General features: G+C 35.8%; 2 protein-coding genes across 2 annotated transcripts; one reads left to right on the top strand and one right to left on the bottom strand.

Moving 5' to 3' along the window:
* The first annotated feature begins 7,307 nt into the window (after positions 1-7,307).
* Positions 7,308-8,744, top strand: LOC110775932 (pentatricopeptide repeat-containing protein At5g39710). The gene has a single exon (XM_021980531.2). The coding sequence runs from the start codon at positions 7,308-7,310 to the stop codon at positions 8,742-8,744; it is 1,437 nt and encodes a 478-aa protein (XP_021836223.2).
* A 143-nt stretch (positions 8,745-8,887) lies between these two features.
* LOC110775924 (uncharacterized) lies at positions 8,888-21,498 on the bottom strand. The gene is made up of 7 exons (XM_021980520.2): positions 21,277-21,498; positions 21,087-21,164; positions 20,151-20,257; positions 19,152-19,229; positions 9,953-10,054; positions 9,687-9,768; positions 8,888-9,249 (listed from the first exon to the last, which is right to left on the bottom strand). The coding sequence occupies exons 1-7, from the start codon at positions 21,407-21,409 to the stop codon at positions 9,131-9,133; spliced, it is 699 nt and encodes a 232-aa protein (XP_021836212.1). The 5' UTR covers positions 21,410-21,498; the 3' UTR covers positions 8,888-9,130.
* Positions 21,499-23,125: the final 1,627 nt, after the last annotated feature.

Raw genomic sequence — 23,125 nt, 5'->3', positions numbered from 1 at the left:
AAACATATCAATTAATTTGCAGAAGGTTTAGAAACCCAGTTTTGGGAGATGAAATTGAAGTTGGTTTTCTTTGGGAGTTTGGTTGAGGAGAGAGAGAGTTTTCAGGTGAAGGACAAAACTAAGCAACATCATTGGCAGGGGAAGCAGTAGAAGCCAAGAAATCAACCAATTAAACAGAGAATCACTCAAATAATGTGAAACTTTATTCAACTCGCAATTAAAGAAGGTAAGCAAGGAGATCAAGAAATCAAACCAAGAACGCTCCAAACAACGTACGAACTCAAGAATCGTAATCCACTACCTTGAATTCTCCAAGAGTTTCCTCAATGGCAGCGAAGATCTTGATGATGATTTCGCGCCTTTGATTGTGAAAAAACGGTGTTACGGGTGGCAGTGGAGGCGGCAGTAACTATTCATCTTCCTCTGGTTATCGCCGGCGAGGAATAATTGACGAAACGCTTGCGATTAATTCCAGTAGTAAGATTCTAGAACCCTAAAATTTGGGGAAAACTCAAGAATCATAAAATTGTTTGATTCAAGGTTCTAAAGAAGATTTGTGAGCGATTTTAGAAGATATTAGGGCGAATTAAAGCCCTAATTCGTCGAATTAAGACCCAATTCGAGCAAAATTTCGGAGCAGAAAATTTTTGGGGAAAAAGAAATTGATGAGTTGATTTGAACGAAAATATTATGCGGAATTGAAGAGCCGGGATCGTTCCCGCTCTGATACCATGTTAGAATTGAGGAAATAGGAAGAAGAAAGGAAGAAGAAAGCATGGAAGCCATTGTTAGAGCTTGGTAGCTCGTGAGCTTTGAGAGAGAAAACTAAAGACTACATTGTATTGATTGTGTTATTTTTGAGAATAATACAAGCTTAGGTATTTATACTAACATATGTACAAGTTAGTTTTCTAGTAACAAACTTCCTAAACTAATGAAACAAACTAACAACTTATACTAAAGTATAAGTTCCAACAGATTTGTAGTACCCTTAGGGTGCGTTATATTCACATGATTTTCATTTATTTTTTCGAACTTTTCTTCTGTACATATCTGAATTTACAAAACTTATTGTAATTTAGTTATAAATTGTACTTGGGTAACTCTTATGTTTTCTGAAATAAGTGGAAGTAAGGTGAACAAAATTGAGCTTTAGTACGTAAAATCTTGTTCTCTTCACTTTAATTTTGCTAAATTTAAAATATTTTTAATGAATAATTTGAAATCATTTTTGCTGAACTTAAATTATTTTTACTGATTCGCGATTCTATTTGTTCAATAATGTTACAGGATTATATTGTTTTATATTTATTTTTACTTAATTTAGCTTACTTTTACTAAATTAAACTTGTTTTTGTTGAAATTATTTTAGTAAATAATACTTTTTTTTAGGTGCACAGAACATGGTATAAGTTCTAACTAGCAGCTAGCAGTATCTTAGTTGCAGAATACCCAGATCGAAATTCCAAAACTCACTCTGCTAATTTGCTTGGTTCTTCTTTAATTTGCTTTAGTGCTAGTTAAGTTTCTTAGAAGAATTAATAAAGTATAAAATTTAACATAATTGTTGATTAAATGATATCATTTATGTTTATTAAAGAAAGAAGTACGGCATATGTTTATTGATACTAATGGTCTTTTAGATTTGATACCTTAGAACTTAGAAGTTAGAAATCTATACCCTAGATGCCAGGAGTACTAAAGTAAGACAAAATTGGTCCGACACTCCCATTGCGATATACTTCCTCTATTTTTTTTAAATGACACAATTATTTAGGCACGTTTGTCAATGCGCGATTTCAAACCTTAATATCTCCAATTATGAAAAAGAAAAAATTATAAAAATTTGATATTTTTTAAATATTTACCGAGACGAATCCAACAAGATCCCACACGACTATGTCTTTTCTTAAGTACAAACCACAAAAGAAAGTCAAAGGAACTTGTGTGAATAGTGTCTGAAACTCAATTGTGTCATGTAAATAAGAACAGAGGAAGTATACTCTCAAACATACGTTTTAATTATTCGGCATTAATTTGTTAAACACATATTCTTATTTACATGGGGTTTACGATAAATATTGTACACCGAATTTAAAGTTGACGTTAAATGCTTAAAGTTAACCTTATATATGTAAAAGTTGTCTATTTTTTAGTGATAATTTTTTTTCGTTTTAATAAAAAAATATTTCTTCAAAATCACTAATATGTACTCCGTATAAAATTAATCATTTAACACTTTAAGATGTTTATCTATCAACTTTTTTTAATAATATAAAAGTTAGAGAAAAGTGGGTTAAAGTTAGAGAAAACTGTGTAAAAGTTATGTTGGTGTACAATAAATTTATTGTACACCTTGTGCATGCAAGAACTTTTGCTTATTAAAAGATACACTCTTTATTTTTAGTATGCTATGCACCCCACTTTCAATTATATTACTCCGTAATATTTTTCTCCCCTTTGTAATCGCCACATTTACTCACATTTTTTTTCATTGCAATAAATAATTCACTCACTATTAAAAAAGAAAAAAAAACACACTAAATAATATTCGGATTTTTCATGAAATACCCCCGAGTTTTGGCGGAATTCACCAAATGCCCCTCGACTTTCAGAAATACATAAATTACCCCTGTTTCAAAACATAATACACCAAATACCCTTATGACGTCATCAACCCTAATTAACCAATTTAACTCACCCATTAACCCATGTTTTACCAATTAATCCACTAAACTCCTAATTAACCCTTTTTTTTTCTTTTTCTTTTTTCTCTTCTCTCTCCCCCCTTTTTCTTCATGTTTCTTCCATGGATCTCCATCTCCACCAAGATTGTTGACTTGCCAGCCGCCACCATCGCCGCCAAGCAACACTAACAACATTAACAGCGACGGTAGAAGCAGGCCGGCAACATCACCACCAACTCATTTTCCCTCCTTTTGTTGCGACAAGTCCAACTCCATCAACCTCATCTCCCTCGGCAACTCCGACATCTCCATCAACAACTCCGACATAGCCATCAACAACTCTGACATCTCCCTCAACAACTCCGACATAGCCATCAACAACTCCGACATCTCCCTCAGCAACTCCATTAACAACCAGCTCTCCACGAATGCAAATTAAGATCCGAAAATCGCATAGAAGAAAATCAAATACTAGAATCGAATAGAAGCAAAATCAATCAATTTTTTGGGCGAAATTCCCTAGCGTCCACCGTCGCTGCGCTGATTCCCCCGATAGAAGAAGAATCAGCCGAAGAAGTCGTAACCCTATGCATAGGCGGAGGCAGGAGAGGTGGGGAAGAAGGTGGTGGTGATTTGAGGAGAGAGAAATCGAAGTTGGTGGTGGAGGAAGTGGTGTTGGCTGGTGGTGGTGCAACGAGGAGGCACAAGAAGACGGACGGGAGAGAGGAGGGAACTGCAAGGTGGGGAGCAACGCTGTTTGAGGAGTAGAGGAGAAGAGCGACGAAAGCAGGGGAAGAGGGAGGATGAGTGGCTGAGTTTTGGCTCACTTTCTTTGAAGTTCTTCGTTCTTCAATTTTCGTTGATTCTCTTCAAATTTCTTCGAATTTGTTCAACTGCTTTGATTTTTTTTTTTTTTGCTTGGTTTGGCTTCAATGGAAGTGGTGTTTGCTTGGTGAGCTGATGGAAGGAGGAAGGAGGAAGGAGAGAGAGAAAAGAAAAAAAATGGGTGGGTTAGTGGGTTAATGGGTGGGTTAGTTAGGTTTGTTAATGGGTGGGTTGATTAGGGTGTTAATTAGGGATTAGATTGGTTAATTAGACGTTAATTGGTCGATTATAGGTTTGATGACGTCATTAAAGATATTTGTTGTATTAAGTTTTGAAATAAGGGTATTTGGTGTATTATGTTTTATAACAGGGGTAATTTATGTATTTTTGAAAGTCGAGGGGCATTTGGTGAATTCCGCCAAAACTCGGGGGTATTTCATGAAAAATCCGAATAATATTCCGTACTAACTAGCTCAATACTCCACTACTTTAATAAATTCAACTCCTAAAACTACGTGCCGGAGTACTATGTATTGAAGGTAAGGGTTTGCAATCATAACTTTACAAGGGGTTTTTTTTGGGTGTTAAATAAGCCACAAGGGCAATGCAAATTATAAACGGGGGAGGGAGAGGGCTATTGTATATATGTCATGTAGATTGTGGTACATAGAATAACCTCAATTTTAACCAATAGATCAAGACCTGATTGATCTCTATTCTATGAAGGAGCTCTTGAGTTCTTTGATTTTTCAGGTGTTCCTCTATGAAATACATATCTATGCTCCGTTCTATTCGATTTATTTTGTCTGAATTATATTATCTAAACTTATTTTATCTTATCTGAATTTATTGTATATGAAAAAACTTATTGTTTGGAAAAAAACTCATTTGTGTGTGAAAAAAACCTTTTTTTTCCCCTAAACTTATCTTATCTTATCTTAACTTAACTTATTTGAAATTATTTTGTCTCAAAAAGTCAAAATACGTCGAACGAAATGTACAGACCCTTACTAACGTGTTAAATTTATTTAAATGATGTTTTTTATAATTCATCTCTTTCTAGAAAAAAATTATTTGAAACAAAACCCAAATTCTTATATGAGACTGTCCTCACCATCAACTGATGGTGAGACCAGTTCACACTTGCGAATTTAGGTATGTTACTTCTATAGTTTAGACATGTTACTTTTTTTTATAATTTTAGAGAAGGTACTTTTTTTAATTTAGGTATGTTACTTCTATAGTTTATACATGTTACTTTTTTTATACGGGGTAGTTTTAGGGGAGATACCTTCTTAGTTTAGGTATGTTACTTCTATAGTTTAGACATGTTACTTTTTTTATAATTTTAGAGGAAGTACTTTTTTTAGTTTAGGTATGTTACTTCTATAGTTTATACATATTACTTTTTACGGAATAGTTTTAGGGGAGATACCTTCTTAGTTTAAGTATGTTACTTCTATAGTTTAGACATGTTACTTTTTTTTTAATAATTTTAGAGGAGGTATTTTTTTTAGTTTAGGTATGTTACTTCTATAGTTTAGACATGTTACTTTTTTTTATAATTTGAGATGAGGTACTTTTTTTAGTTTAGGTATGTTACTTCTATAGTTTAGACATGTTACTTTTTTTTATACCAATTAGTTTTAGGGGAGGTACCTTTTTAGTTTATGTATTCCTTCTATAGTTTAGACATGTTACTTTTTTTTATAATTTTAGATGAGGTACTTTTTTAGTTTAGGTATGTTACTTCTATAGTTTAGACATGTTACTTTTTTTTTTTTATACGGAATAGTTTTAGGGGAGGTACATTTTTAGTTTAGGTATGTTACTTCTATAGTTTAGACATGTTACTTTTTTTTATATAATTTTAGAGGAGGTACTTTTTTAGTTTAGGTATGTTACTTCTATAGTTTAGATCTGTTACTTTTTTTTATAGTTTTAAGGGAGATACGCTATTGGTTTCGCGCTCGTCACACCATCAAGTTGATGGTGTGACTGGTCTCACAGAAGACGCGCTGGAAACAAAAATTATACAATCTTTAATTTATCTAATAAGAAACTGCATACTCCGTATGATAAGATTTTTAAATTACAATATTAATAAAAAAAAGTCACGCGCACATCCCCTGTATAAACACTCGTTTAAATATAGAGGTAGTAATAACCCTAATTATCATTTCTGAAAAAAATAAAAAATAGATGCTAAATATAGAGAAGACAAAAGAGAAAAAGGTTGGTATGAATTTATATGGAAGATGAAGAGCAAAAGGTTAAGATGAATATAAAATGAATAAATAAACAAAAAAAGTTGATTGAAGAATCATTTAATTTGAATATTTAATTTTGGGATATTGTGAGGCTGCCATACTCTACTAGGTTAGTTGGCTTCCAATGTAAACCAAAGAATCCACAAAAACCTCAAAAAGACAAGAGTGAAGGACTTATAGTTATACTAGTACTAGTACTATTAGTACATTTGTAAGATCTAAAACATCATATGAAGAAACAAATAAAATGGATGAAATAGAAGTGGCTATTAACAGTTTTACAGACAACCGAAAGAGCGCATTATTTGATGATTACGAGCGTCTTTCAGTAGAAATTCAACTCAACCAAGCCATGTTAAGGAGGAGTTTGTCCGAGCCAGGGACATCGATGTTTCGTGCACACCTAGGAGTGGGTGCACCACCCTTGGTTCGAGTCCCCGTTGAACAAGGGAAGCGAAGTTCGTCGGGTTATGGTTTGCATAAGATTGTTAAGAAGTTGCTTAGGCCTGTCTTTTGGAACAAGAAATGGAAAGGGAAAGAGAAAGGGAATAAGGATGATCATCATCACAAAGAACAACAACAGCCTAGTACAACAAGTGATGACAAAGATTTTAAGTCTTGGAAAAGGTTTAGCAAATCGGTAAGATATTATTAGAGAATAATTACTTAAATGTGACATATATGTTGATGTTACCTTTATCAATGTAAATTTATTTTTGGTTTGAAGTTTGAATGAACAACAAAGGTATTAGTTCATAAATTTGTTTTTCCTGTAACTGTTATTTTGGAAAAATCATATTGTTTAATTTTAAGTTATATTTCTTGTCAAACTTTTCTAATTCTTTGTGTAACACCAACCAGATTATTCACCTTTCTTTTACCCTCCTTTACACGTTAAGGGGTAAGAAAGGTTTAAACCGACACGATAAATGCATAATTAAGTTTTGTGAAACTAAAATGCATTATTTATTACAGTTATACTTATGATTTCTCGCAAAAATATCCCTTATTTGATCAAGAAAAAAACTATTTTACCCTTATATACGCCACTATAGAACACCGGAAAAAGAAAAAAAAAAAATCGGCATAAACGACTATGAGTTAGTGCACAATGCATGAGTAACTTAAGTAGTTAAGTACACTCGAGTGACCTGACTAATCACTCAGTGGTTTTGGAATAAATACTTATTGGTTCATGTAACTCCTAAGAAAGGACATGGAGTTAAAAAATTATGCAATTTGTCCATTTTTGCAAGTAGCATGTAATAAACACTTAAAAAGCTCAAAATAAAAGCCAATTATTTTTTTTGTTTGGCCAACCAAATCTCTAATCTTCATGCCTTGTTCTCTGGTATTCTCCTCATTGCTTCCTCCATCATTAATCTTCAACAACACCTCCACCAAAAATCACTTCTTTATCAATGGCTTTCATTTTCATCAACCCAAGAACTTTTCATCAAAAACACTTAATTTGTCACATTATTCATCCCAATTTTCAATTGAATCGCCCTTCAATTTCATAGTTATGAATTGCAGAAACACTTTCAGGGTTCAATCATGTTGTTTTGCTTCAAATTCCTCTGCTTTAAGTTCATCAGAAATGAAGGGTGAAATCCAAGAAAGCAATAGTAAGGCAAAAGTTAAGCAATTAGTTGATAAAATCCGAGCAACCCCACCTAAAGAAAGGTCTAAAGTTCTTGAATTTATGATTGAGAAGCAGGGTGATACCAAAACTATAGGTTATTTTAATGATTTGATAATGGGTTTAGTGATGGCTGAGGAGTTGGACTATGCCTTGAAGTTGTTCGATGAAATGTCAATGCATGGTTTTTCACCAGACTGTTGGACATACTCTATACTTATCAGGTGTTACTGTAAGAAAAACCAGCCTGATGAAGGGAAAAGAGTTTTGGACTGTATGATTGAAAACGGGTTACGGCCGAATGTTGTGACTCTTACCATTTTGGTGAATTCATTATGCTCAAGAGGTAGACTTCAGAAAGCTTTTGAGGTGATGGAGATGATGGGTAAAGTTGGGTGTAACCCAAATGTTCAAACTTATAATTGTGTGTTAAAAGGGTTATGCTTTGTTGGGAGAGTAGAAGAAGCTTATGATATGTTGATGGATTTGAAGAATAAAGGGGATAGTAAAGAGAGTAGTGGTAATCCTGATATTTATTCATACACTGCTGTTATGGATGGTTTCTGTAAAGTAGGTAGAACAGATGAAGCCATGGAACTGCTTGAGGAGGCAATTGAAATGGGATTAACACCTAATGTGGTTACTTATAACGCGCTGTTTAATGGGTATTGCAAAGAAGGGAAACCGAGGAAAGGGATCAAGTTGTTGAAACTAATGAAGGATCGCGGTTGTGTACCTGATTATATAAGTTACAGTACTTTGCTTCATGGATTGTTGAAATGGGGAAAAGTTATGGTAGCTTATTGGGTATACAGCGAAATGGTTGAGGTTGGTTTCAAGGTGGATGAAAGAATGATGAACAGTCTGTTAAGGGGTTTGTGCAGGAATTCCTGGGAAGAAGAAGAGCTGTTGAAAAATGTTTATGAAGTATTTGTGAAAATGAAGAGTTGGGATCATTCTATCTTTCCTGACACTTACTACTTAATTATCCAAACATTTTGTATTGGGAATGAGGTTGATATGGCTTTGATTACTTTGATTGAGATGGTTGAAGCTGGTTATTTTCCGAGAATGGTCACGATTAACCGAATGATCCGAGGACTCTGTGAGGAGGGGAAGATTAGCAAAGCACTGTCAGTATTAGTTGTTGTGTGTGAAGCTGGTAAAATTCCCAGCAAAATTAGCTATAACATTTTGATTGATGAGTTCAATAGGCAAGGGTTTCTGCTTGGTGCTTGCAGTGTGTATGGTGCAGCATTAAAGCTTGGTATGATTCCACACCAGATGCCCTTGAATCCTCAACAAAATAGATCACTATAACGCCATTGTATGTATAGACATATAGTTCTCTTCTACTACATATTGCTTAGGAACTATACATTGACAGATGCTTTCTTGTACCTTAGCTTATCAAATGGAAAATTCAAAATTGTGTTGCTTAAATGTATTCAACCCTCGGTATCTCGGAGGAAGAAACAATAAACGTAAAATACATTAGATAGTTTCTGCATTAATCATTTCAACATTTCTACAAAAAATAATCCCAACTGATTCCCGTGACATACATTGTCTATCTCAACAGCATCAGGAACACAACCCTAACCTCTGATTTACAGAACAGAGAGTCCAAGTAATATGCACATAAATACAACAAAAACTCCCAAGTATTGAGTTACATTAGTGCCGATATATGTTTGAAACACTAATTATGAACGACTAGAATACTGCCCTGTTCTTGTATCAATCATAATATTATCACCGATATTGATGAACAACGGTACGTTAATAATTGCTCCAGTGTCAACTGTTGCTGGTTTTGTACTACCTACAATCAAACACCATCAATGTAACTGTTCAGAAAAAAGGGATAGCAATAGGCTTTACCCTAAACCTGAAATATGTTCAAATTGCCTCAGTCCCTTGTTCAAACTACGAAAGTGCAAGAGAATCACAAACAAAAAAAATATATGACCAAATTGCATGAAATTTGAATTAGTAGTGCAGAGAAAATCCTAATATAAGCATTTACACAATCCTAGGACTAGTACCCCAGAAGGAATACTAGCAGATGCAATATAAACCAATTAGCCAAATACAGAACACTCAACGAGATCAGGTTAACTGCAAAACCAAGTGCATAAAAAGTCCAACAGTTTCTACAAGCATTTTCGTCTCAATTGTGAACATGAAAGGGACATTGGGCGGGTGATTTTCTTTTTTCACTTTATGTTGCGAGTATAAAAGATAAATTAAATCACATACCTTGAGCTGAATCCCCCTTAATACCAGGTTCAGTGTCAACAACAGTGAGCTTCACAATGATGGGCAACTCAAGATCAATTGCCTGCAAGTAGTTGTTCAAATAACAAATCAGAACTGAAAGTCCCAAGACTCAAGAGAGAGATAGAGACCACTTCTGAATCACATTTACATGACAAAATCTTGGTGTTTCCCACAAGCCATAACATAAAAAATGATGAGAAGTTGCAAAGGAAACAACAGAAATCACAATAGGTGGGGATAATTACTTTTCCATTCCAAAACTGCAGATTGACTTCCATGCCCTCTTTCAGCCACTTGGTGTTATCACCAGCCTCTTTCTCACTGAGCCGGAATTCCTCATATGTTACCTGAAAATGCGCAAAACCACTTCTGAGTTACAACTTCTTATATAACACAGCATACAGACATGCCTTCAAGAGTAACATTCAGAGTACAGAACTTAAGCATCCATTTAACGTCAAAAGGAAGTATTTTGATAGAGTTCACATACTGTGATAGTGATCTGAAAATCGTATTCTTTAATTAACAGAGGATTCTATAATGAACTGGCCTATGGGAAGGGGTACTGTAGGTATTGCATAATTAGTATGTTTAGAGCAGTGGCTGGCGGCACTAGTAAGGGTTCAGTGGGTTCAACTGAACCCTTACTATAACCGGAAAAAAGACTGTTATAATAAATTATAAAAATAACCCGAATAAATTCAAGTCAAGGTGACATGGTGTTACAAATGATCTGGGCGCTTCAGTGGTTATAGACTTCAGTTGCACAGCAAGGACGCGGCTTCGAATCTTGTTAACTGATAATTTTCCTTTTCTTTTTCTTCTTGTCTGTAATTGTTTCGAATCCTGTCCCGTTTCTTTTCCCTTTTCTTTTTTTCTTCTTCTTCCTTTACATTTCAAAAACCAAAACATATAAAATCTCTCCACTATTTTTCTTTTGTTTTGAAATTTGCAATTGTTGTGAGGTGATAGGAAATAAGCAAAAGTTTATATCTGATATGATACAACTCTCGGTTATGTAAAATGTATTGCTTGTATTCAGTTGTTACAAATGATTTGCATTGGTAATTATAGTGGTGATTTCACTATTCAATATCAAGCTACTAGCTAGTTTACCTAGAGTAGGTGGCAAAAAAATTTGCCAATACATTAAATGATAGGTTGGACATTCACATTTTTTAGTGTAAATGTTTGACTCTTAACACTCCCCCTTGAATGTCCATCCTTAACGATGTACTAGTTTTATGATTATATGCTTTTGCATACTGCCTCATTAAAAACCTTGTCAGGAAAGACCCAGTGGGATAAAAACCTGATCGAAGGGAAAAAGAGTGCAGTGCATGTAACACTCCCCCTCAATTTAATATAGCTCACGAAGACGACGCATTCCAATTTTGTGTATCAACTGCTCAAACCTCTTTGAAGGAAGAGATTTGGTAAACAAATCTGCAAGATTGTCACGCGATTGAATCTGTTGGACGTTTATCGTTCCTTCTTTCTGGAGATCGTGTGTGAAGAACAACTTTGGAGATATGTGTTTTGTTCGATCATCTTTGATGTATCCTTCAGTTACTTGTGCGATGCATGCAGTATTGTCTTCGTAGATGATGGTAGGATTTTCTGTTACTGAGTTCATTCCACATCCTTCTTGGATATTACTGATCATTGGCCTGAGCCATACACACTCGTCCAGCTTCATAAGGAGCAACTAATTCCGCATGATTTGATGATGTAGCAGTCAATGTTTGTTTAGTTGATTTCCAGGATATTGCAGTACCTCCATAAGTGAACAAATATCCAGTTTGTGACTTGGCCTTCTGTGGATCCGATAAGTATCCAGCATCTGCATATCCAATGAGAGTAGCATCTTTTCTTGACTGATAGAGTAGACCAAGATCTGGTTCTCCTCGTAGATAACGGAATAAATGCCTTATCCCATTCCAATGTCTCTTTGTTGGCGAATTGCTATACCTAGCTAACAAGTTCACAAAAAAAGCAATATCGGGTCTAGTATTATTAGCTAAATACATTAAAGCGCCAATTGCACTTAGATATGGTACTTCAGGACCAAGAATTTCTTCGTTTTCATCTCGAGGTCTGAATGTGTCAACTTTCATATTCAAAGATCGAACGACCATAGGGGAATTCATTGGATGTGCTTTGTCCATGTAAAAACGTTTTAGAACCCTTTATGTGTAATTTGATTGATGATCAAAGATTCCTCTTTCAAGTGCTCAATTTGTAGTCCAAGACAAAATTTGGTTTTTCCAAGATCTTTCATCTCAAATTCTTTCATCAAGTATTTTGCAGTTTGTTCAAGTTCTCTTGGAGTTCCAATGATATTTAAATCATCCACATATACTGCAATGATAGCGAATCCTGACTGGGATCGCTTAATGAAAACACAAGGACTGATTTGGTTGTTTTTGAATCCTTCTTTCACAAGGTATTCACTAAGACGATTATACCACATCCTTCCAGATTATTTTAGTCCATAAAGTGACTTTCTCAGCTTTATGGAAAGCATTTCCTTAGGCTTGTGGTTTTCTGGTAATTTTAGTCCTTCGGGGACTTTCATATAAATGTCTGCGTCAAGGGACCCATATAAATATGCGGTCACAACGTCCATTAATCGCATTTGCAGTTCTTTCAAAACTGTCAAGCTTACCAGAAATCTTAGTGTTTTTGCATCAACTACTGGAGAATATGTCTCCTCGTAATCAATCCCTGGTATTTGAGAAAAACCTTGGGCAACTAGCCTTGCCTTGTATCTTGTAACCTTATTGTTCTCATTTCTTTTTCTCACAAATACCCATTTGTGTCTGACAGGTTTTACACCCTTTGGTGTAGTGGATATTTTAAAAAAACTCTCGTTTTTCAAGGGATTTCAATTCTGCCTGAATTGCCTCTTTCCATTTTGGCCAATCATGTCTGCGACGACATTCATCCACTGTTTTTGGTTCAGGGTCATCATTATCAGATATCAATTCAATTGTAATGGAGTAAGCAAATATTTGATCTACGATAACAATTTTCCGGTTATAATGTTCCTTGGTTGAAACATAGTTCATTGAAATTTCATCGTTATCGACTTCTTTATGATTTTCTTCCTCCTCTTTAGGAGGATCATCTTTATCTATATTTTCTTATTCATTTGGTCTTTCATGACCTTCTTTTGGAGGATCAATATTGATTTCATTTGTTACTCCATAAGGCCTTTTTACTTTTCTTGGCTTAGAATCTTTTGAACCAAATGGTCTTCCACGTTTTCGTCATGCCATAGACTCATTTTCAATGGCCTTATTATCAGTGGGAATTACAATGCGTGCAGGTGCATTTTCTGTTGGTATATGTGACTTTGTCACTTTCTTTGTATCCGTGAATAAATCTGGCAATTGATTTGCAACACTTTGTAAATGAACAATTTTCTTGACTTCTTGTTCACATGAATTTGTTCGTGGATCAAATATTGACAGTTGTGTTGCATTCCATGTGATTTCAATCTCCTTTTTCCGCGGGTCCACTTTCTCTCCCCCTAAGGCTGGGAATACTGACTCATTAAAATGACAGTCAGCAAACCTTGCCTTAAATAAATCGCCAGTCATTGGCTCAAGGTATCTAATTATGGATGGGGACTCATACCCAACATAAATTCCCAACCTTCTTTGTGGACCCATTTTTGTGCGTTGGGGTGGAGCAATGGGAACATACACGGCACAACCAAATATTTTTAGATGTGAGACATTTGGTTCTCGACCATATACCAACTGTAGAGGTGAGAACTCATGATAAGCTGTCGGTCTCAATCTTACTAACGCTGCCGCGTGTAAAATAGCATGGCCCTAAGCAGATGATGGTAATTTTGTTCGTATTAACAATGGTCTTGCAATCCATTGTAGCCTCTTGATCAGTGACTCAGCGAGACCATTTTGTGTATGTACATGAGCCACTGGATGTTCAACAACAATTCCAATCGACATGCAATAATCGTTAAAAGTTTGGGATGTAAATTCCTCAGCATTGTCGAGTCTTATTTTCTTTATTGTGTGGTACGGGAATTGATTTCGTAATTTGGTGATCTAGGCAAGTAGAATTGCAAATGCAACATTTCTACTTGACAAGAGACTCACATGTGACCATCGTGTTGAAGCATCGATCAATACCATAAAATATCGGAATGGTCCACTTGCAGGATTAAGTGGCCCGCAGATATCTCCCTGAATTCTTTCTAAAAATGATGGAGATTCAGTGGCGATTTTGTTTTTAGATGGCCTTATAATCAGTTTGCCAAGAGAGCATGCAGAGCATGTCAGTTCATTTGATCGGGGTATTTTAACATTCCTTATTGAATGCCCGATTGAATTTGCTACAATCTTGTGCATCATTCCTGTTCCAGGATGACCGAAACGGTCATGCCATAATGTGAGCAAATTCTTGCCATCTAACTTCTTGTTAGATATCATATTTATTTCAATTGGCCGTATATCCATACGATATAGCCCTGAAGAGTATGCTGGCAATTTCTCATAAATATGTTTCTTGCCACATTTTTCTGCCGGGAGGCATAAATATTCTTTTTGATCCACTGTCATTGTTTCTAGATGATATCCATTTTGACGCACATCTTTGAAACTTAGATTTCTTCGAGATTTACTCGAATATAAAGCGTCATTAATAATCAATTTTGTTCCATTGTGAGGACAATGCAAGCTTTTCCAGATCCTTCTATTAGCTTTGCTGTCCCGGAAATTGTATTGACATTTGCTTGGTACATTGTTAGTTTTGAAAAATACTTCCTATCTTTTAAGATAGTATGTATTGCTGCACTGTCCAGAAGACATTAGTACTTGGAACCAACTTCAGGTAGATTCATATCTTCATAAATAAATATGCAATTAGTTTAGAGAAACGATTATAATAAAATACTTTATTCATGTAAATTAGAAATTCATAACAAGGTAATCGAAAAATACATAAGAAAAATACATAAAAACAATACATGACATAGTTTAGATGGGGTATTTATATGTTACTATTATCCCCAAACATCAGATCATTGCCATTGTCAGGGTTATCATTGAAGAAATCAGATACATCAAAAGCTTGGCCCCGAGGAATTTTCCTCATCTACGTAATTTGCCTCGGCAACTTTTCCTTTGCCTTTTATGGAGGCTTGGTACAGATCTACCAAATGTTTTGCAGTACGGCATGTTTTCCCCCAATGGCCAGTCATCCCACATCTAAAACATGTGTCTTTCTCTTTTGAGGGGGTGTGCTTTTGATTTCCTTGTTGATGCCCTTTGTGATTATTATTTCTAGGGCCCAGATAACCCCTGCCACGACCACGACTACGTCCGCGGTGGTTTCCGCGTCCTCTACCGCGGTGGTTAAATCTTCCACGTCCACCTCTATGGGCAACATTTGCCTCAGGTGGGTTTGGGCTTTCAACAGCATTCGCTTCATTGAATGCCATAGACCCAGTTGGTCTAAGATTATAGTTCTTTAACAGAAGACCATTATTCTGTTCAGCAACCAACAATAGAGAAATCAGCTCAGAATATCTGTTAAAGCCCCTCTCACGGTATTGCTGTTGCAATAAAATATTATTCGCATGAAAGGTGGAGAGGGTTTTCTCTATCATTTGATCTTTTGTGACCGCTTGATCACAGTATCTCAGCAATGATACAATTTTGAATAACATGGAATTATATTCACTAACACATTTAAAATCCTGGAACCTCAGATTGGTCCAGTCAAATTGAGCCTTTGGCAGGAGCACCCTTTTATGGTGTCCATATCTTTCTTTAAGGCTATCCCACAACTCTTTGGGATTCTCCACCATCAGATATTCAGTTTTCAGGCTATCATGTAAATGATGCCTTATGAGGACTGTGGCTTTGGCCTTTTCCTGCTCGGTTGCAGTTTTGATTTCTGTGGTGTGGTGCCTGGAACCATTATATCTTTTATGGTATGGTCCAGTCCTTGGGATTTTAGATTCATCTGTGCATCAACAGTCCATTTTAGAAAATTGTGTCCAGACAAGTCTAGCACATTGAATTATCTTTTCATCAAATCTCTCATTTTAACTACAATCAAATAATCATTAAATTTAGTAATCAACATTATAATTAATTAATCACATTCATAATAATTAACTATCATTAAAATGTTATCTTTTCTTCTCCCCCTTAGTTTATTATTATGAACCACACATAAGTAAATCATGATAATAACGTTAATTAAAAGCGAAAAGAAAAAATAATAATAATGATAACATTAATAATAATATGGTTAAAAAAATTAAAAATGCAACAAAATGCAATTAATACATCAAAATGGAAAATTGAAGTACTACAAACATAATGCATTTTGTTCCTACTCGCCGGAAATAAAAATAAAATGGAGATCTTCATTTGTTGAAAATTATGAAAATCATTAATGCCATAAGAATGACTACTAAAGCCATCATTAAAACATTATATTGTTTAAATTTTCTTAAATCTTCCTCGAAGGTGAAGACATGTCGAGGATTGGGGTCGCCGGCCGGAAACATGTTTGATCGGAAAAAAATGGAGGAAAATTTGTGTGGTTTTGGATAAAAAGTAAGAAGGAGATAAGATGTTGTGTGGTGAAAATGGGACGCGTAATCCCCCTTTTATAGGAGATAAATCATGATTGTATTATACAATTTTGTTACAGTAAACTGGTATATAATATTCTAAACAGGTTAATAATTTTTATTACTTACTACCCAGAAAAATGTGTCAGTGTGAATTTGAAAAGAAATAGTAGATATATAGAATTAAAGTTGTAAAAGGATATCCCCGGGATGCAAGCCGTAATAGTCCGAGAACCCTAGTCTGTTTAAGAGATCATGGGTTCGAAAAACAAAAATAAAGATGTAGCTGAAAATAAAGGCTACATCGTTTTTATAAAAATAATTTTATTTTAAGTCTAGTCTAGGTATATGCATGCAAAGGAATAGTATATATGTAATGATAATTCATGGCTAATATTACTATGCATGCAAGTAGTACGTAAGAGTCATATATACAATTATGCATGACTAAGAAAAACAAACAAGTGTCATAAATATAGTATACAAGCATTTTCTCCTTTTACCAGGTTGCTCACAAGACCGATAGCAATGTGAACTCTCTTTGATGATTAAAACGGGTCTTTAGATTTTCTGATATAGAGGATCCCAAATATGGGAAACTATAGAGCATACTACTCAAAACATTTTGTTAAGAACATGTAACACTTTTTCTAAATTTTGAGTAACAGGTAAAAATATACCTGATGAAAAAAATGGTGCTGATAACGTGTTGTGAGGTGATAGGAAATAAGCAAAAGTTTATATCTGATATGATACAAACTCTCGGTTATGTAAAATGTATTGCTTGTATTCAGTTGTTACAAATGATTTGCATTGGTATTTATAGTGGTGATTTCACTATTCAATATCAAGCTACTAGCTAGTTTACCTAGAGTAGGTGGCAAAAAAATTTGCCAATACATTAAATGATAGGTTGGACATTCACATTTTTTAGTGTAAATGTTTGACTCTTAACAGCAATTACTTTTTTCATTCAATTGATTTAAAGTTGCTAAACTAGCTATTTCAACAACATAATGTTAGATTTTAGTTTAGAGTTATAACTCACTTGTTACTTTACAATTTAAATTTTGTTAGATTGAAATTGACATTATGATTGTGAATAGGTTGATATGAGATGAATGTTGTCAATTAAAACCATGGTGTAAAAACTCGCCCGAGTTAACTCGTATCGCCCGAGTTAACAAGGTTTTGGATGCTGGCGATACGAGACATCCCGAGTTGTAAAGGTGTTTTTAAAAACGCCGAGATCTCGGCCGGTGCAACCGATCCGAACGAATTTTGTCCGCATTAAACGTTATAAACCTCACATCTACTCGGTTTTCAGCCGAATTCCCCATGTTGTCGACAAAAAGAAAGGGAAAAAGGAAAGAAATGGATAAACTCCAATGACATAGAGTAGAGAACTCCATTTTCAAATCTAAAACAAGAGAGGAAAGAGAAGGTAGACAAATGAATTCATTTTAATTATGTCATGTGTACAGTTTAGGGGAGGGGAACTAGGATAGATAGTGAATGGGGCCGACATGGGGCTTCTTTTTCAAATTTCAAATTTCTACGCGACAACCGCGACACGGTCCGCGACTAACGCATCATTTCCGTTACCGAGACTCCGCGACCGATCCCGCGACCGATACTGCATTTTTTATCTATGATTAAAACACCATTTCTTCGAGTTCAACTGCAATGTTTTTTAATGTTATTTGTAATATATATGCACCGCCATATTATCAGTTGTAATAAGGATTTTAGATTGTCGTGTTTGATTTTTTTCATATGCGTTTCAAAATTTTGAACCCTTAATAAAAAAATCCTGGCACCGCCACCGGTTTAGAGTAGCTTGAAGAGGAAGACAGTTGGTTAGTTCGAAGAGAGGGAGGGAGAAGGGAGAAGAGAACGAATGCTATATACTTCATAAAGGAGTGTAGGAGGGACAGAAATTGTAATGTTAGCTTTTGGCAGAGAAACAACCCGCTAGAAAGCTTGATTTATCAATCAAGTGTTCTGTTTTCCAGAAATAGCAACCACATTCGTCTTCTTCTTTAAAATCTGACCTTGATTGTTTATTTATGCAAATTCACAAGATCATAACAGATTTATTGTTGGAAGGAGCTTTTTGGTAGGAAGTGCATTAGTATTAAGCTTAACTAGCTATAAAAATTTCAAGTGATAGACTTAAATTTCAGTAACTTAATAACAGCACGCAAAAGTTCACAAGGTTTGCATAATACTGTAATAGAATATTTCTCATGTTGGTGGCAAAATTAGAGCTACATCACCCTACATGCTCACTGAAGAACAACTAGATACAAATAAAATACATCTCTGAGCCACCCCACCACTGCTATGTTTCTGGCAATCGTGTATCATGGACATGTTGTGCACTTGTGTGGAGTGAAGAACAACAAAACATGCAGGTAGAAAAGTCCAACCTTAAAAACCATATGTAATACAAACATATTTGCTCACACTGACATGAAAAGTAGATTGAGAAGCTGAAAGCAACGAATTACGACACTCGGTAAAGAATTGGTACGTTCTTAATGATTGAGTAAAGCATGCACAAGACACCACAGGAGTAAGAAATTAATGAGACCTATCCTATTTGGAAAGTCACAAAATTGGCAGGGCGCTCAATACCATTAAATTGACACGAAATAATGTTAAACTCAAAAATGCAATGTGCATACCCAGGAATTCAAAGCATTTTATCTGCTAATGCAGCTCATCACAAAGCACATTCACCTATAATCATGTAGGATTTGACCTATAGCCATGTAGAAAACACTGAAAAAAATCATAATCATAGGGAAAAAGAACTATACCAAATCCATGAAGACATAAACACTTCCATCTTTGTATGTGAATTGTTTTGTTTCCTTGACTACATTTGCTTCAGGTATCTGTCAATATAAAATCCATGTCCAACCAAGAAGTTAAAAATGCAAAACTGAGTAGTTAACTCTTAACCGTTAAAAATAAAGGGAGCTACTTAATGAGATGTTAGTATGTTACTTTGACCTGGCTAGAGTACAAGATAGGAAACTCACACACAACACCACTCAACAAGATGTGCATTTGGCTAGGACTTGGAAGAAACACATCTTCCCCCCCCCCCCCTCCCCTTCGGGCCTTCCCCCTTGAAGTTTCAATAAGTTTACTTCTGAGATTGTATTGGTCGGGATTCAACCCATTTGATGATTGTATAAGGAATTAAGGATCCCTATATAAGTAAAGGTTCTTTTAACCCTTTTGAAGAAACTAAGTTCAAGAAGAAAGGGTCCACATTTAGAACCCTTTTCACCAGTTATTCAAGTATGAAACACCATAAATAAAGCCCCTCCCGGCCTCCCCTCCCTTCCCTTCCCTTCCCTTCCCTTCCTCTCCCCTCCCTTCCCTTCCTCTCCCCTCCCTCCCTCCCTCCTCCCCCCCCCCCCACCACCACCACCACCACCACCAACACCACCAGCTTCAAACTGATTTACATGTCCAATCCACCTTCCCAAACCAAGAAGAAAAGTTACTGTTTCGTCCCCGTTACAGAGATTTAGAAAAGTGGGATGAAGTTGTACGCCAGCATGCACAAAATACATGGTCGATAAATATCCACAATCCATAAACACTGATATGGACTAATTCAGATACGTTATAAATTAATATAGTCGACTAAAACTGACTCGATTCGGAAAGCAGGTTTGACTGTTGATTTCTTGATCAAATGACAAAGCTGTGTCAGTGTCCCCAACCCAAGGATAAGAACAAGTTAGGAAAAAGAGCTCAGAAGCACAACAATGAAAATCAATGGACCAGTTCAGAAAACATACCGAGACTCCAGCTCTAAAGGTCTTCTCAACTGTGTTCCCCGTCACGTAGTTACGCATTTTAGTCCTCACAAAAGCAGCCCCTTTTCCTGGTTTCACATGAAGAAACTCTACAAGGAAAAAAGGTTTCAGCCTCCAGGGTAAAGAATCAATAGTCTAACTAGTACGGAAGAAGAATCAAGCATCATAAGTGCAAGCCAACTATCAAACTGATTTTACCCATTAAATTATTTTAACACAGACTCTTTATACGATCATCAAATGGTAGAAACCCCCAATCCCACAAGCTCGTGATCATAAATCATCATATATTTTACGCGATATTACATTACATTGCTTTCCCTTCTCCCCCGTTCTTGAAGGTGTAAAGGATGGTGAAGGGAGACAGTCCGTTAACTAAGCTGCCTAGTCTTTCTCGAGAGATAACGAGACAAAACAAACCGTGGTTCCATTACACAGTTACACTCCATCAATAATGCTCAATACCCAAACCATATGAGGATGGCAACTTTTTGGAAATAAATAATGAACTAATTGATAAAGATTTGCCAGCATCTATAATCGAATTCAAACTCGAAAGAGCACATGTATAAAATCACAATAAAAACCGGAAAAACCTCATTCAAAAAGCTAAATTTCTAGTGATGAGCATCTTAGTTGTAAGGGTCGTTGGTGGTAGACTGGCAGCCATGACCTCGGTTCAAATCCCGTCTACTCACTATCACACACTGAGCGAGGGTAACCGTTGGGGGGAGTGAAGGAGTGGCAGCAGTTCACTTGAATATTAGACGGAAAAACATGCCAAAACCCCAATTCTTGAAAAGCTAGAAATCCAATTTCAAGGCTTAATTACCAGTACATTGTCAAGATAAAGATACCCATTAACTAAAAATTGAAAAAAATGAAAAATATAGGGAAATTGAGTGGAATCAAAATTACCTAAGACTTTCCAAGGAGCTCCATCCACCTCAAGACTAGTACCCACCTTAATGTCATTGCTACTCAAAGCATAAATCTCTGCGAAAACCAAAATTAGTGACACAATTCCCATTAAATTATTCAAAATTCTAAGTATAAACATCAAAATTAGCACAACTAAAAAAAACAAGCAAAAACATGAGAAATTTACTAGAGAATCTAGTGCGGCGGGGTAGTGCAACGGAGTGTTTGAGGCCTTTCAAAGATGGGTTGGATGAAAATGAAGCGGATGATGGGCGAATGGAAGGAGATTGGGAGAGCTTGATGGTTGCTATTCCCGCCATTGTTGGTCTGAGTTGGAGAGAGAAAGAGAGAGAAGGGTGGTGAGTTCAGTGGAACCTTAGGCCATTTTTCATGATAAGGAAATATTAGAAATGCCAAATTTGATGTTTTTCTAATGGAATTTCAGTTGTTTTTGGAGCAAGCCCATCAAATATTTGTTAGTGCCTTGGGCCCTTTGGCCTCAAGAACTTGTAAAATGTAATTGATGGATGTCGACCCGATGTGCCGATGCGGAAGTAATCCGATAATAACCCCAGTGAGTCAGTGACCCTAGTTTTTTTTCTTTAGAAATTCAATGCGTGTATAGGTAATAGGTGTATGGACATACAGTAGGGCTGCCAAATCGGGTTATCGGATCGATTATAAATGGTTTGGGTCACTTTTAAATCGGTTAATGTCAGGTAAATATTTCTATTCGGATCGGTTCGGATAACTTTGGTTCGGGAGTGATCGGGTCATAAATTGTTTCGGATTGAACTCGGTTTCGGATTGGGTAACTTCGGTTTGGTTCAATCTCGGGTTTGGTTGGAACTACTCGGGTTGATAACGGTTTTTTATCGGTTTGATTTGGTTCGGATTGAGTTCGGTTCGGGTGTATTTTGGATTCGGATACAATTTGATCGGTTTACTTCGGGTACGGGTCATTTCCTGATCGGATAAGTCTTGAATAAGGGTCAATTATAGGTTGGTGAGTCTCGGGTTCGGGTAAAATTCGGATAAGATGTACCTAGGATTCAATTCAATTGTGGATTGGGTTTGCGGTTCAAGTTTAGATCGAGTTAAGTTTGTCATCTATGTTCTATTAATCGAGTGACTCTCGAGTTCACAATAAAGTCAAATCATTTTATTATTTTATAACTTCATGCAAAATTAATATTTTTGAGACTTATAGTACTTTGTTTCCAAATAATTTAACATATATAGAATAAATCTTCATGTATCGAGTTGGATTTATAGTTAATAGTTCAATTCGGTTAACTTGAGTTAGATTAATGACGAGTAATTGAATAGGTTTCGAGTAAAATAAGGGGCTTTTTTTTAACTGGGCCGACTTTTGTTTATCGGGTTAACTTAAGTCGGGTTATTTTCGAATATTGAATTTAATCGGGTTGGATTGACAACAATTCGGTTGAATTCGAATTCGGATAGACCCGGTTCGGGTTAAATCGGGTAACGGGCGTTATCGTGTCGGGTTGATTGCGGTTGTTATCGGGTAAAATCAGTTTTCGGATTGCTATCGGGTCGGATGCGCGTTCGGTTCAGTTAAAAGTTATCGGATGTAAATCAGTAACGGATCTCATCGGGTTGCTAGCAGTTCGGGTTCGGGTCTTCAATTTACGGGTCAAATCGGATTTCGGGTCAACAACGGATATGTCCGGGTCGTTTTTGGTCTGACTATTTCTCGGATATATTCGATCGATTCGAATGTCGGTTGATTTCGGTCAGTTTTTCGGATCTGGTCAATTTTCGACAGCCCTAGACAACTGACCTCACATATTTACTACCCCGCATGATCAATTCGAGTAGCACGATTTTCAACTAACATCATGAAAAGCAATAGATTCTTCTGTCTCTAAATAACACGCAATGCATTGCATTTTCTCTCATACGGAGTACTACGTAAAACGTTTGTGGAAAGTGCAGTGATTATTTTTATCCTTTTAATATATATTCACATTCCACCGTACTATACTATACAATACGGAGCAGTTTTTTTT

Source organism: Spinacia oleracea, chromosome 5, assembly GCF_020520425.1.
Source record: "Spinacia oleracea cultivar Varoflay chromosome 5, BTI_SOV_V1, whole genome shotgun sequence".
NCBI classification, from domain to species: Eukaryota; Viridiplantae; Streptophyta; class Magnoliopsida; order Caryophyllales; family Amaranthaceae; genus Spinacia; species Spinacia oleracea.
Note: the sequence above shows the minus strand (reverse complement) of the source record. Positions and strands in the feature narration are given on the sequence as shown.

What these genes read in the sequence shown, in the direction of transcription:
- LOC110775932 (XM_021980531.2), top strand. Translation starts at nt 7,308, where the DNA reads ATGAATTGCAGAAACACTTTCAGGGTTCAATCATGTTGTTTTGCTTCA.
- LOC110775924 (XM_021980520.2), bottom strand. Translation starts at nt 21,409, where the DNA reads ATGGCGGGAATAGCAACCATCAAGCTCTCCCAATCTCCTTCCATTCGC. An exon ending in AGCTCCTTGGAAAGTCTTAG is followed by an intron (nt 20,258 to 21,086) that starts GTAATTTTGATT and finishes TTTTCCTTGTAG; the next exon opens with AGTTTCTTCATGTGAAACCA. An exon ending in CCTTTAGAGCTGGAGTCTCG is followed by an intron (nt 19,230 to 20,150) that starts GTATGTTTTCTG and finishes TTATATTGACAG; the next exon opens with ATACCTGAAGCAAATGTAGT.